Source organism: Sorghum bicolor, chromosome 4, assembly GCF_000003195.3.
Source record: "Sorghum bicolor cultivar BTx623 chromosome 4, Sorghum_bicolor_NCBIv3, whole genome shotgun sequence".
Classification (NCBI taxonomy): domain Eukaryota; kingdom Viridiplantae; phylum Streptophyta; class Magnoliopsida; order Poales; family Poaceae; genus Sorghum; species Sorghum bicolor.
In genome coordinates, this window is record NC_012873.2 from 63,597,272 (window position 1) to 63,616,754 (window position 19,483).

At 42.5% G+C, this 19,483-nt stretch overlaps 2 protein-coding genes and 1 pseudogene across 2 annotated transcripts; all 3 read right to left on the bottom strand.

The window, feature by feature from the left end:
• Positions 880–3,760, bottom strand: LOC8076239 (annotated as a pseudogene).
• LOC110434538 (cationic amino acid transporter 9, chloroplastic-like) lies at positions 3,698–4,307 on the bottom strand. The gene is made up of 2 exons (XM_021458734.1): positions 3,960–4,307; positions 3,698–3,833 (listed from the first exon to the last, which is right to left on the bottom strand). Exons 1-2 carry the CDS (start codon positions 4,195–4,197, stop codon positions 3,820–3,822), a joined length of 252 nt encoding a protein of 83 aa, XP_021314409.1. The 5' UTR covers positions 4,198–4,307; the 3' UTR covers positions 3,698–3,819.
• On the bottom strand, positions 11,946–15,575 carry LOC8073963 (cationic amino acid transporter 9, chloroplastic). The gene is made up of 8 exons (XM_002454499.2): positions 15,201–15,575; positions 14,492–14,901; positions 14,023–14,199; positions 13,640–13,864; positions 13,180–13,356; positions 12,839–13,075; positions 12,539–12,628; positions 11,946–12,414 (listed from the first exon to the last, which is right to left on the bottom strand). The coding sequence occupies exons 1-8, from the start codon at positions 15,544–15,546 to the stop codon at positions 12,268–12,270; spliced, it is 1,809 nt and encodes a 602-aa protein (XP_002454544.1). The 5' UTR covers positions 15,547–15,575; the 3' UTR covers positions 11,946–12,267.

Genomic DNA, 19,483 nt, shown 5'->3' on the forward strand with positions numbered 1-19,483 from the left:
GGTGGCCATGGCCCATGGGTGCAGCTGCAGTGCACGCCACCGGTGGGGTTTGTGGGCTTAATGAAATGATGCGAGCGTCGCGCATGTGCGCCGGCATGTGGTAGGATTCATGCCTGGTAGTAGCTAGCGCTCGCTGGACGCGACGCAAGAACATGAGTAGGAGGGAGTAGGAGTGGCAAGTGGGGCAGTGCTAGTGGGATGATAAGTCATAGCACAAGTTATTGTTAACCGATTTATTGTGAAAGAAAAATACTGTTAAATATAGTTGGCGGATTAGTGAACAGGCCGTCACACACTCACACTGTCACCTTGCTCGATTCGCTGCGTGCGCTGGCTGGCTGTGTTCATTACACTGGGTGAGTCTGCTTCGACCGCCGTTTGCATCCTACTATTCCTACACTACACATGTCAGATACTGTCCAGCCGGAGTTGCTACGTGTGTGTATAATTTATATATCTCTGCTGCAATCATGACCATCACTGCCGTGTTACCCCGAGCGTCTAGCCATTGAATGCAAGGTGCCGGCCGCTGGCTGGGGGACCTGAGCCGCCGAACGGGCGTCGATCGACCCATGGCGGCCCGGCGGGCAGTGCGGTGACACATCAAATTCTGCCAGTCCCGTCGCACGTACGTAGCGTAACGAACTGCGCATGGCGGAAGGAAAAAAAAAAAAACCCGAGGCGAGGCAAGCATTGCGAAACTGCGATCTTGAGTGAAAAATGGCCACGCTCCCCAGGGCAGGCTGTGCGGTGGCGGAGTGGCGCGCAGGAGGAGAGAGGGCCCAATAGCGACGGGAGGAGCTGGCGGCCCAGAATTTTGACGCGAGTGCAGTGCAACGGCAAAAGACGATCGCAGTGGAATTTGATACAAACTCACTCTTCACAATGTATACACAGAATTATATATAGCGCGTGGCAATGAGTTGCCACAAACAATGCATCCGCAGTTTGCAGTTCTTTATTTTCATTTCCTGTTTACAAGTTGTATGCACTTGGCATGCTCCTTGACGAATAGTATGGTGGACACACTACAACATCTCATTCTACAGGCATAGAAAGTCACTGTCTACACATAGGAGTACTAAGCGTAATTACAGAGTATACACACTGCAATGGTTCGAGAGGGGAAAACAGGACCCAACATCCGTGACGATGGTATCGTACAGTATTTTCAAAGAATTTGGGAGCTCATCTGCTCATGGGGCCTCAGAAGGAATCCCGTGGTAACCGATAGTAGAGTGTTCTGAGCTGGAAGGAAGAGCGTTGTACTGACCATAGCCAGCATAAAATCCCAAAGCGATGAGACCAAGGATGACAAATCTATACCAAGCTTCTTCATGTAGCTGCCAAACAAATTGTCAATGCCATCAGTCTTGGGAATTTGGTGGTAAATATTTGTTAGCAAGGCAACACCATAAAGGAATTACTTTTCAGTAATGAAACCTGTGAGTGGAATCAAAATAGAGCAGCACGAACCTGAGCAAACAGGACCATGTTGAAGAAAACAGAGATAATGGGAAGCAACGGTACCCCAGGACATGAAAAGCCAGGTGGATCCACATAGACCTGGACAGGAAAGTTTTGAGAAAACAATGTATCGGCAAGTTGAGGCTAAGCATCAGTGCGTCTAAATATTTAGTAGCATGACATCTTTATCCATGGTTTCAAACAGCAAAGCAAATAGCGTGATTTATGCAACATGAAACAATGGGTTGCACGCAAACAGGATTATGTGGGTACGCAGTAGTAGGACAGATAGATATAAATAGAATTTACCTGACGGAACTGGAGAGCAAAACTGGCAGCAACAGCTATCACAAAAGCTACTACCATAAAGGCTATAGCATAGTTAAAGCGATAGCAAAGTCCCACTATAAAACCACAAAGAGCAACTATGACAAGACATAGAACACCCTCTTGCCAGATTGACATACTTCCAAGGGAGCGACGACTAGTTCCTTTGTCATTCCATCTTAGTGTGATCACACAAGCTGATACAACTGAATAACCGGTCTGCTCCCAGAAAGAAATAAGGAAAAAAAAAAGTAGCAGTTACATGTGACTGTTCGATGATGAGAATGAGACACGGTGGTTGAAATGTTTGCTGAAATTTCCATACCAGAGTGCCGACGGAAAGAATATGGGAGAGCATAGACACATTAAAGAGGCCTGCCAAGACTGCTGCAAGACAACCAACCCAAATCTGAGATTGTAGAGGAGTATGCCTCGTTGGGTGTACTTTAGCAAATACTGAAGGTAGAAGCCCATCCCTTCCAAGTCCAAGATACAAACGTGACTGTTTACAGTTAAGGATGTAATCCTCATCAAGTAGATCAATTTGATTAAGTGAAACCTATTAGTGCGACCTAAACATACATAATCAAGTTACAAGGTATTACCTGAACATACAAGCCAATAAGAAGTGTTGTAGTAAGTCCAGCAACAGCTCCAATGCTGATCAATACAGTAACAAATTTTAGGCCCTTAGCAGCAAAAGCCTCAGCCAAAGGAGCATCTTCACCAAGTAATGTATATGGAACCATTCCAGTAATGACCAAACATACAGCAACATATAACAACACACACGCTAGAAGGCTTCCTAGTATACCAATGGGCAAGTCCCTCTGGAAAGTTTTGTTTGCATGAGCAGAAGAAGTTAGAATGCATTTCACAGTACAGTAATCTATTATGTAAAAATCGAATACGAATATCTACTAAGCAATAGCATATGGCCATAAAAAGACAAGGCAATAAATCCAGAACATGCATTACCTGTGGCCTTTTGGCTTCCTCAGCAGAATTAGCAACCGCATCAAATCCAACATATGCAAAAAAGACTACTGTGGCTCCAGTCACTACAGATTTGAAACCATTTGGCATAAATGGTGACCAGTTTGATACATCCACCTCAAACACACCAGCAAATACAACGACTATAACAATGATTATCTACATTTGGAAACAGGTGCATCAGTCCAAAGTAGTAAACAACATTGCATATGCCTTCTACCTCACAAACATGAAAAACTAAACCTTGAGAAACATAACACTTAACATTAAAAAGCATTGCCTTGTGCAAGCACAAAAACTGTTATCTAGAACAACTAGTATCATATGGAAAGGCTCACCTAGCCACCTACTTAACAATGGTGTGACAGGAAAATATCACCTAGTCAATTCAAAGATGAGCAAGTTCAAGTTGCAGCGAACACAAACCAATATGAGCATGTAAGCAATCTTACCTTCAGTGTGGTCATAAATGTGTTCACTGCTGATGACTCTTTGACACCACAACACAGAATTGCAGTTAAGATGATGAGAAGAATGGGGGCCAATATATTAATTGATATGACACCACCAAAAAACTCCTCACCATGCCCTATCCAGCTTGGAATTTGGCCCTTCAAGAACGGGATTAGCTCCAAGAATTGGATAAAATAGCTTGCTAAGCTACGAGCAATGCTTGCTGCGCTGATATGGTAATCCACCATCAACTGAGTGAAGACCAAGAAGGCGGTGATCTCATTGAGCGCTGCATACGTGTACAAGTATGCTCCCCCAACCACAGCAGGGAACCGAGATGCAAGTTCAGCATAGCACAAGGCATTAAGCACACACGCAGCTCCAGCTACAACAAAACTGATTGTTACGCCTGTTAGATACCCTCATGTTAGTTTCAGTTCCACAGAAATGAAACAGAGGAGAAGGCACTTAGGCAAATAAAGCAACACTTCAGTTGGAGCGTTTGAAGTAGCCAAACAATCTAGTACTTCCGTAATGCTCCACAACAAGCGTGAACGATCGCCCAAAATCACTGCGTCATTGCACTGCTTCTACATAGCCATGAAACCAACACGTTGTTGCTCCCACTCTAAATGTTACACTGCAAATGTTGGCCTGAGCCGAGCAGCAGCAATGTTTGGTTTCGATTCAAATTAGTATGGGGCTGAAAGGTTGACCTGGGCCGGCGTCGCGGGCGACGGTGCCAGTGACGACAAATATGCCGGCGCCGATGGACGCACCGATCCCGAGCAGCACGAGCTCAACGGCGCCGAGCTGCCGCACGAGGCCCTCGCCGGTGGCGGCGGCGGAGCCGTGGGCGCCGAGGGGCTTGCGGCGGAGCGCCGCGGCGCAGAAGCCAGAGAGGAAGGGGCGGCCGGCGGTGGAGGAGGACCTGTGGTCGTTGGCTTCCTCCATGGCGTCTGAGGAGAATGGGAGCTGGTGGTAGCGTCGCGACTTGGCCTGCCGCGTCGTTGGCGTCCGCGCCCAGATGGCGGGCCGGCGGGGTCCGAGTCCGGCCAATGGCGGGCCGGCGGGCAGTGCGGTGACATCAAAAAATTTTGCGAGTCCCGCCGGCCGCCGCACAAAGGCCGTACTCGCTCCGTCCAAAATAATCGCTTCCAAAAGAAATAAGTGTCGCCCTCACCTTCCAAGAAATCAATATCTTTTAGCTTTAACTAAATATATAAAAATATTATTATTTATAGTACATAATGAGTATAATTAAGCAGATAGTTGAATATAATTTCATAATATTTATTTAGACATATAAATATTAGTAATATTTTTTTACAAATTTAATTAAATTTGAGAAGTTCAATTAATAGAAATAGGGTTTTTTTGAACGGTGCCATTACAATTTCAAAGTATTTGAAATATGCCATTATAATTCAGGTATCCTGAAGCGGAACATTACAATTCTTGCAAAATTTGAAATATGCCATTGGATAGGGTAGAAGGACGTTTGGGCCTGCTTGCAAGCCGACGTGGCATACGGTCGACCGTATGCGCCCGTCACCGTGAGCCATCTAAACGGCGCGGCAAAAAACGTCGTCTCCACTTCGCCCCTGACTCTCATTCTCGTTCTCCACCTCTCTGTCTCTCTCGAGCGTAACCCTAGGCGCGGCGGCGGCGGCGGCGGCGATTCCGGTGCCACAATCCCGACGGCGGCGCTGCAGGTGAAGATGGCCTCGAGCTCTTCCGCTGCTGGCAGTAGAAGGGTGCAGTGCCCCCAACTGAACTGCCCAGTGTGCAATGTTCTTTTGATCCGAATCGTGAGCAAGCAAGAGAACTCAAAGGCTGTCGCATTCATCAAGTGCCCAAACAACGTAAAGGTAACGATTTGCATTGTTTATGCCCTTGAATGTGCTGCCTTTGTTTTCAATTTGACTGGTGTTGCTTGCACAGGGTGATCCAACAACTTGTGGCTGGATTCGTTCGGAGGAGCAGTACGAGGCATGGTTTATGAAGCAAAAGGAGAAAGAGATTCAGCTGCAGTTGCCCCTTCATTCAACAGTTGGGGATCCTAATGATGATTTGAATCAACGGGTCAAGGAGATGAAGCAAACTCTAGATAGAGTTGTCACTGAACTTGAGAAAATGAAGGTGCAACTTGGAGACAGAGATGTTGTTGCTGTTCCTAGTCAAGTTAGTAATCAGAGTCCAGCACTAGACTTGGGCAGGAAGGGGAAAATGCAAATTGTGTTGGATGTATCTGTTGTTGTAGGTGTCCTTGTGGGTGTACTGCTAGGTGTAGGTTTTTCTCAGATGATGAAGTGACTGTAATTATGTGTATTTGCAATGAAAGAATAAGCATTTTGTCACTGAGTTTCTTCGATGAGTATGATCAGCATTGTCCTATGCCTTTTGTCACTGAAAATAGATTAGAATTTCAGCTTCAAAATAGATTAGAATTTCTGCAGCACTTTGTCTTGTTTTCTTAACATTTTAAGTAGAGTTCACATGATAATTGACACAAGACAGGAGAGTACAAACTAACATAAGTAGAGTTCACATGATTGAAAATAGTTGGCAAGTTCTAATGCCTCATTACATAGTAGCAACATCAGCCATACAAGTTCCAAGTTGGCATTCTAATGCCTCATTACATAGTAAGGTTCAGAACAAAGCCATATAAGTGGAGCATCATAGATCAGCATCCTGTGGAGCATCATAGATGAGGTGCCTGATGCTGCTGATAACAGCCTTCCCAGGTGCAGCTGCTTCCCTCTGCAGCTTTGTTTTCTTTGGTGTATTCTTCTTCTTCTTAGTTGTAACCTTCTTCAAAGGCTTGGTCTTCTTCACCTGGGAAGGTCCAGCATCATCCTGTGTTGGTACTTCCTGCGTTGGAGCTTCCTGTGATAACACTTGCTGAGTCGGCCTCTTTCTGCGTTGAGATGACAGTAGCCGGTTAGATCTTAGTACATAGGAAAAAATAATAAAATGGTTAGACAATAGTTTTAATACCTTTTTGAAGACCCTTGTCCTCTTTCTCCATCTTCACCTAGTTCTGGCAACTTGCAGGTCTTGGAAAAATGTCCAAAGTCACCACATCTCTTGCACCTAACTTTCTTCTTCGTGGCCCTCTGCTCAAAAGTCCCTCTAATTCTTACAACCCTTGGCCTTCCTGGACCTCTGCCTAGCAATGAAGGATACACTTTAAAACCAAGGTTGACAACAGGCCATTCATCCTTGTCTGGGATAGGCTCAATCCTATCAGCATAAGCTGCCTTAAATCTAGCAACTGAATAGTACTCATGTACATAATCCTCAATTCTCATCCCTGGGATTGACAGTATCCAAGCCAAAGCATGCTTACATGGCTTTCCAGTCACTTGCCACTGCCTGCAGGAACAATTGTGGTTTCCTAGGTCCACAGTGATGCCATCTTCCCTTCTACTAGTTTTTGACTTGCACAATTATGATCTGCAGGCAGTACTTTGATCTGTGCATACGAAACATGTCAGGTAAAGAAAAAATAAAACTTGCACAAAGGAACTAGTGAATAGACAGTTACCTATATTGTCTTTCTACCCTGCAGCCTAGATGCATGTATGCGCCAAGGACATCCCTCGGATTTGCACTTTGCAATAAATCTTGATGGGTCTGTTTTGATACCAGCTAACACATAGCCTTTAGTAACAGAGAAATGCCTGATAGCTTTCCTGAATGAAACAATATCAGGAAATAACTCCCCCTTTACAATCTTGGGATGTTCTAGGTCATGAATGATATTGATCTCTTCAGAGTCTGCATCAGTGACCTCTGCCTCAACAGGAAAAGCATCAGCATCAACATTTTCAGCATCATGAGAAGCATGTGGAGGCGAATTACTAGGAGGCTGTGTTGGTGGTGTTGGCATGTACATGCCCTCATCATCACAACCCACATACTCCTCATCGTTATCAAACATATCAGGTTCCCTATCAGGCTCAAGTTGAGTCTCAACTTCAGCCTCTGGTGCAACATCTGCCTCAAATGTGGGCTGGTTAACATAACTGTCAGTACTGGCTGGGTTGCCAGTGCTAGTGTCAGGAGGAAGATCTAGTTCATCAAATTGATCAATAGTGGGAACAGACTGATCAAATACCCCTACGACAATGTGGCAATGCATCTCCTCCTTATACATCTCAAACATATCATTAATCTGGAATTGATTTTCTAGCATGACATCTTGAGACAACCTTTTATCATAGAACCAAGCAACTGGACACTGAGTAGTAGAGCAATTGACAGCATTACGCAAGCTGGCCATCAGTACATCAAATGAAAACGAGCCAATCTCCACATCCCACTTAATCACAGAGCCCTTTGTGTAAGCTTTCCTACCCAAAGAGTCTCTCCAACAGAATGCTTCCACTTTAATTTCTAAAGAAAATAGCGGAACCCTAGCATCAACTAAATCACATCAATATCTAATGCCAATCAACAGATCAAGACCTAATGCACTTGTATTCGTGCTCTGGAAGGACAAAACATTACCTTTCGTTGCTAACCCCCATCCGCGGCGCCCTGCGCGGGGGCACGTCTGCCATGGACTTGCGCCCTATTCCATTGCCTCCCCCTGCGCCGCCGCCGCCGCCGCGCCTAGGGTTACGCTCGAGAGAGACAGAGAGGTGGAGAGCGAGAATGAGTCAGGGGCGGGGTGGAGACGCCGTTTTTGGCCGCGTCGTTTAGATGGCTCACAGCGACGGGCGCATACGGCCGACCGTATGCCACGTCGGCTTGCAAGCAGGCCCAAGCGCCCTTCTACCGTATCCAATGGCATATTTCAAATTTTGCAAGAATTGTAATGGTCCGCTTCAGGATACCTGAATTATAATGGCATATTTCAAATACTTTGAAATTGTAATGGCACCGTTCAAAAAAACCCATAGAAATACTATAGCCATAGTTGTTTTTGGACGGAGGGAGTAGGCTGTATGCCCGTAGCGTAATAAACTATGTCTATGTGCCCTGCAAAAGGAAAATATGAGATGAGGCTCGCGTCGTTAGACGGAAGCCTCGGGGAAAAAAATTGTCCAAGAGTTGTTTGAAAAATTATTGATTTTTCTCTGGTTGGACAAGTCTTGAAAATGTTGTTTGGTTTGAGGTCTGTGCCCGAGAATAAAATTTGTGATGTGAGTTGTGAGATTAACATAAACTTATGTTCTATTTAGATCCTCTGCCCTAGACTTTAGAGCTAAAGTCTCTAAATAAGTGGTCTGAAATTAGCTCTAAATGAGTTTTAGACCTTAAAAGTGAGCTAAATGCTCTAAAGTTTTTTAGAGTTCTAAAATTTAGAAGAGAGGATCTAAACGGGTCATTGAAAGCCCAAGTTTGATTTTGGTAATTAATGACACCAAGTTGCTAATGCCTTGTGTTTAAGTGATTTGAGTTAGGCATAGCAACACATGTGATGAAGGTGCATGGTGGCATGGAGAGGTGGCCACATGACTACAAAGAGATGAAGCTTGATGTGGAGATCATGATGATAGACGAGGAGCAAAGTTATCAAGGCAAAGGTATAAACATAGGGTTTTACTTTTGTCGGTCTAAGATGAGTAGAGAAGTGATTGACCGGGTTTAGGATAGATAGCCGACTATCAAGAGGGGAAATCACGGTCATCTCTCGAATCAAGTGCTACTAGGTCTACATCTTGAGCATATGCATTAGGATCTAGTAAAGTGCTAACCTAACTCCTTTGGGAAAATGTTTGTGAAAAGCTAACACACATGCACTTTGGTGGTGGACACTTGTTGGTGTTAGCACATTGGCAAAGGAGGTGGAGTTCCGCATTCAGCGCTTTTGAGAAAAATAATTGTATATTTTCTATTGCGCCGGTGGGAAATTTGGAGAAGTCGCGGGAGTGTTTTCTCACTGAGAAACACTCACCGAACGCTGAGTGCGGAGGCACCGGACGCTGGCCTCAGAGTCCGGTGTGCTTGACCCTGCTAGGGTTGAGCACCGGACGCACCCTGAGAGCGTCCGGTGGTTAGCGTCCGGTGAGCGGGCGTTTTGCGACCCTCTCTGCGCATGGGTCCGGTGAGCACCGGACGCTACCGGTGCTTAGCGTCCGGTGACCCGCAGGTTTGCGGAACTCTCTGCGCATGAGTCCGGTGTGCACCGGACGCGTCCGGTGTGGACCTGCAGAGCGTCCGGTGATCCACAGGTGACCATTAGGATCTGTCACGCGAGATTCAGGACGGACACGTGGCCAACTCCAGTGCACCGGACGCAGGGTGTCGAGCGTCCGGTGCTCACTTGGTAGCGTCCGGTGCCCCCGTTTTCATCCCAGTGAAAACAACCAACGACTAGTTTCTTTGAGGGGCTTATAAATAGAAGGTGGGCGGCTTTGGGAGGCTGACTCTTGCACATTTGAATACTTGAGGCATATATTGAGCTAGAGAACACTCCCTCCACTCATCTCCTTGCTTGATTGCTAATCCTAGTGGGATTGAGTGAGATTCAAGTGCATTGCTTTGAGAGTTGCATTTAGTGGCACTTGATTCTTGAGTTTGCTGCGGATTTCTTGTTACTCTTGGGTGTTTCCCGACGCCCTAGACGGCTTGGAGCAGCGGTGGTGTTGAGCTCGTGATTGGAGATTGTTTCGAGCCTCACCAAGTGATTTGTGAGGGATTCTTGAGCCTTTCCCGCGGGAGATCGCAATTGGCTACTCTAGTGGATTGCGCGTGGCTTGGAGGATCACCATCTTGTGAGTGGATGTGCGGCACCCGCTGAGGGTTTGGCTTTGGATTGCCAATTAGCTCGTGATCCATCAAGTGGGTGTATCGTCACAATGAGGACTAGCTTGTCAAGAAGCAAGTGAACCTTGGTAAAAAATCTTGTGTCATCTCTTGCCGAGGATTATCTATTGTGATTGTGTTTGTGAGTGATTGGTTGGATATATCTCTACTCTACAACGTTGGTATAACAATCACTCTCCACTCCTTTACTTACTTGTATACCTTACAAGTTGTTAGCTTGTTTAGGAGTGTAGCTAACCTTCTTTTGTTGTTGTGCTTTAGTGTTTAGCCTTGCACTAGTTTGTATAGGTGGCTTGCATAGGTTAGTTGAGCTAGTGCTAGAATTGCTTCGCTATTTGTTTTACTAACTCACTTGCTTAGTGAAGTTTGTAGAATTTTTAAATAGGCTATTCACCCCCCCTCTAGCCATTTGGACCTTTCAGTCATATAGCTTGATTAAGAAACAAGATGATTTAATTAATACTTCCTCCATACCCATAAAACAAGTCGTTTTGGACAATGACACGGTCTCCAAAGTCTAACTTTGACTTCTTGTTTTTATAAAAATATTTATCAAAAAGTGGTATAGATATATTTTTCTGAAAGTATTTTTCAAAACAAATCTATTCATATGGTTTTCATATTTTCAAACTCAACAACTTAAAAGTTATTCATGAATTATATTCCCAATGTTTAACCTAAACCTTGTCCAAAACGACTTGTTTTATGGGTATGGAGGGAGTATTAATTTTCTTGACTAACTGAAGTAATTTAATAAAAGTTAACTATACTTAATAACTTAATTATACTTGAACACTATTATTGCTTGTTTATATAATAATAAAGTTCCACATATATTTAATAATATACTAATACTGACATGTTTTTTCAAATTAAAAAGATTAATTAAGTTGTCCATTGAAAAGCTAACAACTGCCATTAGCCCAAGCAAGCAAGATGCAGGGCCAGGTGCTCAATTTTGGCCCTGTTTGGTTTGGGGAGTTAAATTTTAACTTCTATCACATCGAATATTTGGACACATGCATAAAGTATTAAATATAGACTATTTACAAAACTAAAAACACAGCTAAAGAGTAATTTGCAAGACAAAATCTAGTTGGCCCATAATTAAATAATAATTACTAAATAAAACAAAAATATTATAATACCTATTAAACTTTAACACTCTGGCCAATCCCCGGTCGAGGAACCTCATCATGGCTCCCCTTCCAAACGGAGGACGGACGGGCAGGCTGAAAGCCGGGCAAAAACGCTCACGAAGTGGCGGAGCTAGAACAAATTTGAGGGAGGTGCGTTATGCATGTGGGGTGCATATAATTTTATTGCAGGGGTGCATATATGGTGAAAATTTGATCATACTCACTATTTTTTCATATTTTCGTGGGTGCGGCCGCACCCAATGCCAACTACATAGAGCATCTCCAAAGGCTTTGGCAAATTGATTTGGCATTTATTGTTATTTGCAAACTCCCATAACAAAATGCAAAGGATAAAAATAGGCTATCTTCAAGGGAATTGGCATTTGGACTTGACAAAGGATAAAAATAGGAGGTCTCTAGCCGCGCGCGCTTTCCTCGTGCGTGACTTTGTTCGCGCGATCAGGTTTGCAAAGCCGTCCACAGCTTGACATTTTTGCCAAGTTTGCTCCCTCATTTGACAAGTTACCCAAATTACAAACTCCAAATGCAAAACCGTTGAATACCTCTTTAAAGCTTTTTAGCAAATTACTCAAATGCAAACCATAAAACCATAAATACAATCCATATGCTCGTAGCGACGCGAGTCTCATCCAAACGAGCCTTGCTTTAAATGACCAGGGCAGGCTGTGCGGTGGCGGCGTCGCGCGGGCGCGGAGAAGGAGCGAGCCAGCGAGGCAGTGCACGGCAACGGCAAAAAGATGACCGCAGTGCACTTTGGTATGATCTCTTCACAAAATATAAACACAATATATATACAGTGCATGACAATGCGTTCCTACAAAGAATGCATCTGCAGTTCTTTATTTTCATTTATTTCTTACAAGGTCTACGCACTTGTAATGCTCCTTGACGAATGGTATAGTGGACACTACAAGTCTACAACATCTCATTCTACAGGCTAAGAAATTCACTGTCTACATAGGAGTACAAAGCGTAAGTACAGAGTATGCACTGTGCAATAGTTAAACAGGTCCCAACTTCGGTGACGATGGTATTGTACAATATTTTCAAAGAACTTGGAGGCTGACCATAGCTCGTCTGCTCATGGGGCCTCAGTAGGAATGCCGTGGTAACCAATAGTAGAGTTTTCTGAGCTGGAAGGAACAGCATTGTACTGACCATAGCCAGCATAAACTCCCAAAGCGATGAGACTAAGGATGACAAATCTATACCAAGCTTCTTCATGTAGCTGCCAAACAAATTGTCATTGACATTAGGAATTTGGTGGTAAATATTTGTTAGCAAAGCAACACCATAAAGCAATTTTTCAGTATTGAAATCTGTGAGTGGAATCAAAATAGAGCAGCGCAAACCTGAGCAAAAAGGACCATGTTGAAGAAAACAGAGATAATGGGAAGCAACGGTACCCCAGGACATGAAAAGCCAGGTGGATCCACATAGACCTGGACAGGAAAGTTTTAAGAAAACAATGTATAAGCAAGTTGAGGCTGAGCATCAGTGCGTCTAAATATGTAGTAGCATGACATCTTTATCCATGGTTTCAAACAGCAAAGCAAATAGCATGATTTATGCAACATGAATTAATGGATTGCACGCATACAGGATTATGTGGGTATGCAGCAAGTAGGCCAGATCGATATAAAAGGAATTACCTGACGAAACTGGAGAGCAAAACTGGCAGCAACAGCTATCACAAAAGCCACTACCATAAAGGCTATAGCATAGTTAAAGCGATAGCAAATTCCCACTATAAAACCACAAAGAGCAACTATGACAAGACATAGAACACCCTCTTGCCAGATTGACATACTTCCAAGGGAGCGACGACTAGTTCCTTTGTCATTCCATCTTAGAGTGACCACACAAGCTGATACAACTGAATAACCAGTCTGCTCCCCGAAATAAATGAGGAAAAAAGAGTAGCAGTTACATGCGACTGTTCGATGATGAGAATGAGACATTGTGGTTGAAATATTTACTGAAATTTCCATACCAGAGTGCCAACGGAAAGAATATGAGAGAGCATAGACACATTAAAGAGGCCTGCCATGACTGCTGCAACACAACCAACCCAAATCTGAGATTGCAGAGGAGTGTGCCTCGTTGGGTGTACTTTAGCAAATACTGAAGGTAGAAGCCCATCCCTTCCAAGTCCAAGATACAGACGTGACTGTGTACAATTACAAGGATGTAATCCTCATCAAGTAGATCCATTTGATTAGGGCCTGTTTGGTTCCCCTTGCTAAATTTTAGCTAGCTAAACTTTAGTCACTTTAGTAACTAAACTTCCAACATACTGACTAAAAAAGAGCTAAAATAGTTTAGTCCCACTAGTCATTCAAGAGTAGCTAAAATAGTTTTAGCTAGCTAAAATTTAACAAGGGGAACCAAACAGGCCCTAAGTGAAACTACAGTGTGACCTAAACATACATAGTCAAGTTAGAAGGCATTACCTGAACATACAAGCCAACAAGAAGTGTTGTAGTAAGTCCAGCAACAGCTCCAATGCTGATCAATACAGTAATAAATTTCAGGCCCTTGGCAGCAAAAGCCTCAGCCAAAGGAGCATCTTCACCGAGTAATGTATATGGAACCATTCCAGTAATGACCAAGCATACAGCAACATATAACAACACACATGCTAGAAGGCTTCCTAGTATACCGATGGGCAAGTCCCTCTGGAAAATTTTGTTTGCGTGAGCAGAAGGAGAGGTTAGAATGCATTTCACACTATTATAATCTATAAATTTTGTAAAAAAAATCGAATACTGACATCCACTAAGCAATAGCATATGGACATAAAAAGACAAGGCAATAAATCCAGAATATGCATCACCTGTGGCCTTTTGGCTTCCTCAGCAGAATTAGCAACCGCATCAAATCCAACATATGCAAAAAAGACTACTGTGGCTCCAGTCACTACAGATTTGAAACCATTTGGCATAAATGGTGACCAGTTTGATACATCCACCTCAAACACACCAGCAAATACAACGACTATAACAATGATTATCTGCATTTGGAAACAGGTGCATCAGTCCATAGTAAACAACATTGCATATGCCTTCTACCTCATAAACATGAAAAACTAAATCTTGAGAAATATAACACCAAAAATTAAAAAGCATTGCCTTGTGCAAGCACAAAAACTTATCATAGAACAACTAGTATCATATGGAAAGGCTCACTTATCCACCTACCTACCTACCAATGTTACAGGAAAATATCACCTAGCCAATTCAAATATGAGCAAGTTCAAGTTGCAGAAAACACGAAACCCAATATGAGCGTTTAAGCAATCTTACCTTCAATGTTGTCATAAACGTGTTCACTGCTGATGACTCTTTGACACCACGGCAGAGAATCGCTGTTAAGATGATGAGAAGAATGGGGGCCAATATATTAATTGATATGACACCACCAAAAAACTCCTCCCCATGACCTATCCAGCTTGGAATTTGGCCCTTCAAGAACGGGATTAGCTCCAAGAATTGGATAAAGTAGCTTGCTAAGCTACGAGCAATGCTTGCTGCACCGATATGGTAATCCACCATCAACTGAGTGAAGACCAAGAAGGCGGTGATCTCATTGAATGCTGCATATGTGTACAAGTATGCTCCCCCAACCACAGCAGGGAACCGAGATGCGAGTTCAGCGTAGCACAATGCATTGAGCACACACGCAGCTCCAGCAAGAACAAAACTGATTGTAACACCTGTTATATACCATCATGTTAGTTTCAGTTCCACAGAAACGAAACGAAGGAATATATGCTACTTAGGCAAATAAAGCAACACTTCAACTGGAGCATTTGAAGTAGCATAACAAACGACTACTTCCGTAAATGTTCCACAACAAGCGTGAACGATGCCCCAAAATCACTGCCCCATGAAACCAACAAGTTATTGCTCCACTGTAAACATTTTATACTGCAAATGTCGTCATGTCGGACTGGACTGAGCAGCAGCAGTGTTTGGTTTCGATTCAAATTTACTATGGGGCTGTAGGGTTGACCTGGGCCGGCGTCGCGGGCGACGGTGCCAGTGACGACGAATATGCCGGCGCCGATGGACGCACCGATCCCGAGCAGAACGAGCTCAAGGACGCCGAGCTGCCGCACGAGGCCCTCGCCGGTGGCGGCGGCGGCGGCGGAGCCGTGGGCGCCGAGGGGCTTCCGGCGGAGCGCCGCGGCGCAGAGGCCAGAGAGGAAGGGGCGGCCGGCGGTGGAGGAGGGCCTGTGGCCGTGGGCTTCCTCCATGGCGTCTGAGGAGATGGGGAGCTGGTGGCGTCGCGACTTGGGTCGTCGCGTCCTTGGCGTCCGCGCCCAGATCGAGCGGAGTGACGTCGGCTCTTGCGTCATGCGGAGGAGGCGTGTGGCCCCGCCGCCGCGGCCGGGCGCTGGTCGGGATCGGGAGGGTAGAGGGAAGGAAGACCCTGGTTGGGCTGGCATTGTCCGATCTTGGGCTGTAGAGGAGGTGTTGGGTTGGGCTTTCTTTGAGTTCTACTCCAGTATGACTTTTCTGGGCTCCATGCAGTTTGGACCTGTAACAAGAGTGCGTTTGACGGTTTAGTAGTGTTCCTTTTTAGAAAAAGTTCACATTAACTGTCTTGACTTTTGCGAAAATCTATTTTGTCTCTATAAATTTAAAAATGATAAATTACCACCCTAAAATTTTAAAACCATTTACTTTATCCTGACCGATTATAAACGGTTTTCAAATGCAGTTTTTTATCTTAGCTAAATATTTAAAAAAAAATTATAATAAATCACAAAAAAATTATAAAATATAAAATTCAATTTTATTAGGCTCATCATGAGTATATTTACACAATTAATATATATATATAGTATATTTTACTATGATTTTTTACTATATATTTAGATATATGCTTTTAGATAATTAATTCATAGCCGTAGTTTCTACCGTCCAAATATGATGAAATTTTTGTGATAGATTAATTATTGTATATGTAAATTATAATAAAAAATTATATTTATTGGATCAAGTATAACTTAGTTATATATTTATGTATCATCATGAGTAGGTGTATGCTTGCTAAAAAAATAAAAAGTGGAAGAGGCGCTGTACAGTGGCTGCACTGCACGTCTGCACCGGCAGGCAGGTAGGCAGTGGCGGAGCTAGGATCTAAAACTTGGGTATTTCCACTTCTATGTTATGAAAAAAAGTCGAATTCATAGGTTTAAATATGGCCAATAACACTGCAAATCAGTAACTTTAAACCAATATTTACTTTCTAGATTCTAGACTTCTAATTAAAATGTTAGCTTTTTACCTGTTTTGAGCTCGAATGTGAGAAAATACTATAGATTATAGCATTATACATTAATATATATAAGTATATATATATATATATAAAAAAAAATGTACCAAAATAGTTGAGTATTTTCAAGAATAGAATACACTACATCCGCCCATGCAGGTAGGCCAGTCCACAGTCCAGCAACGTGCCGCGCGCAAAGGGCAACAGCCAGACCTGCAGGCTGGAAAACGACCTGGGGCCTTGTTTAGTTCTAAAAGAAAATTTTGGATTTTGCTACTGTAGTATTTTTGTTTTTATTTGACAAATATTGTCTAATCATGAATTAACTAGGATCAAAAGATTCGTTCCGTAATTTACAGACAAATTGTGTAATTAGTTTTTGTTTTCGTGTACATTTAATGCTTCATGCATGTGCCGCAAGATTCGATGTGACGAGAAATCTTGAAAACTTTTTAGATTTCGGGGTAAACTAAACAAGGCCCTGGTTTCAATTCAGCGCGATTCGTTTACCGTCCTTTTTGACAAAACGACCGTAAAATGGGCAGGTGGACAGGACTTCTGGAGAAACCGTCCTGCAGGCTGCGGCGCCGCCTCCAATCTGGAACGGAATTCCACGGGCACAACGGCAAATGTCTCCTGCTGTCGTCTGGTGCGCGCGCACGCTGGCACCTTGTTCCTTTCCTCCACTGACAGCTATCGCTGGCAGCGAGCCAACGATCGCGTGGCCAGCCACCACGAGAACGGCTAGCTGCTGGCTGCTGCCTTAACCGATCGAGCGACCTACCGTACCCTAACGCACTGTTTACATTGGAGATGAAATTTTTTTAATGTCACGTCGGATGTGTCGGAAGTATGTCGGGAGGGGTTTTAGAAACTAATAAAAAAATAAATTACATAGCTCGTCACGAAACTGCAAGACAAATCTATTAAGCATAATTAATCTGTCATTAGCACATATATGGGTTACTGTAGCACTTAAGGCTAATCATGGAGTAACTAGGCTTAAAAGATTCATATCGCGATTTTCAACCAGTGTAATTAGTTTATTTTTTTATGTACATTTAATGTTCTATTCATGTGTCCAAAAATTCGATGAGATGGATGAAAAAAATTTAGGTGGAAAACTAAATAGGGCCTACTGAAACAGTGCGTGTGAGCAAATCCAAACAATCGCGTGACAGTTGGACCCAATCAATCAACGAGGGCATCGTATTTCTACCATCTTTCTGATGTATAAAGGCTGGTGAGCAACTTCCATAGTTTGCTAAAAATATTTGGTATTATAGAATTTTTACTAAAACCATAAAAAATAGCCTCCAACAAGTTGGCAAAACTACTTGGCAATTTTGTGAGCTTGGCGAAATTCTCCCTTCACTTGGCAAATATGCAAAGTCCTCCATCGCTTGGCATTACGTGTATTCCAATTTGCCAACTTGTTGGAGGCTCAATTTTATGATTTTGACAAAAATCCTAGGATGTCAAGTTCTTTTGCCAAGTCCAAATAGCAAACTGTTGGAGAAGGTCTTTTTTCACGTGACATTTGGTTTTGAGACTTGGCAAAACTATAGATTTCTCAAGTGAGTTTTAGTAAACTGTTGGAGTTGCTCTAGGCCTTGTTTAGTTGCAAAAATTTTTACAAAATATTCAATATAACATTTTCGTTTGTATTTGATAAATATTGTTCAATCATAAACTAACTAAGTTTAAAAAATCTGTCTCGCAAATTATAAACAAATTATATAATTAGTTATTTTTTAATCTATATTTAATACCACAAGAATTAATGTGACGGAGAATTTAAAAAATTTTATAAAATTTTTTAGAAACTAAACACGGCCTTAGTTGTACCCAAAATCCAAAAACTTTTCATAATTTTCCATCCCATCAAATCTTATGGTATATGCATGAAGCATTAAATATAAATAAAAAATAACTAATAGTATGAGATAAATATTTTGAATCTACTTAATCTATGATTAAACAATAATTACTAAATATAAACAAAAATGCTACCCAAAAAAATTCTCCAACTAAATAAGGCATAAATAAGGCCTTGTTTAGTTCCCAAAATATTTCAAGATTCTCCGTCACATTGAATCTTGCGGTACATGTATGGAGTATTAAATTTAGACGAAAACAAAAACTAATTACACAGTTTGCATGTAAATCGCGAGATGAATCTTTTGACCTTAATTAGTTTATGATTGGATAATATTTGCCACAAACAAACGAAAGTGCTACAGTATCCAAAATCCAAATTTTTTGCCAACTAAACAAGGCCTAAAAAGCAGGGTCGTTCATGGCAGCCACATGTTATTCCTGCTAGAAGAATTATTATGATGGATTGATGGGTTAGATCGATGTCCTAATCCAGCATGGATGCACTCGATTGCATCGAGACGACGCACGGCAGTCCGGAACTCTGGATTGGATCGCGGGAAACCCAGGACATGAGGCTCAGGTCAGCTGCACTGCACTGCGGCGTCCTAAAAGAATCGGACCATTGTCATGATATCGAGAGTGATGGGACTAAAATGTTTAGGTTGTGTTTAGTTGCACTTAAAATCTGAAAAAAACAAGATTTTTTATTACATCAAATCTTGCGGCATATGTATGAAACGTTAAATAGTTAAAAAATAACTAATTGTACAGTTCGTCTATAATTTACGAGACGAATCTTTTGAGACTAGTTAGTTCAGAATTAGACATTAATTATTAAATACAAACAAAATTGCACAGTAGCTAAGTTCCAAAAAAATGTGTCTAAACAAGGCCTTAGTTGAAAAGTTTTTGTACGTCATATTGAATATTTTATGAGATGTCAGAAAGAATATTCGGATACTAATGAAAAAACTAATTACATAACTCACCGAGACAAATTTATTAAGTCTAATTAATCTATCATTAGCATATGTATTACTATAGCAATTATAGCTAATCATAGACTAATTAGACTTAAAATATTTGTCTCAGGGTTTTTATATAAACCGTGCAATTAGTTATTTTTTATCTAT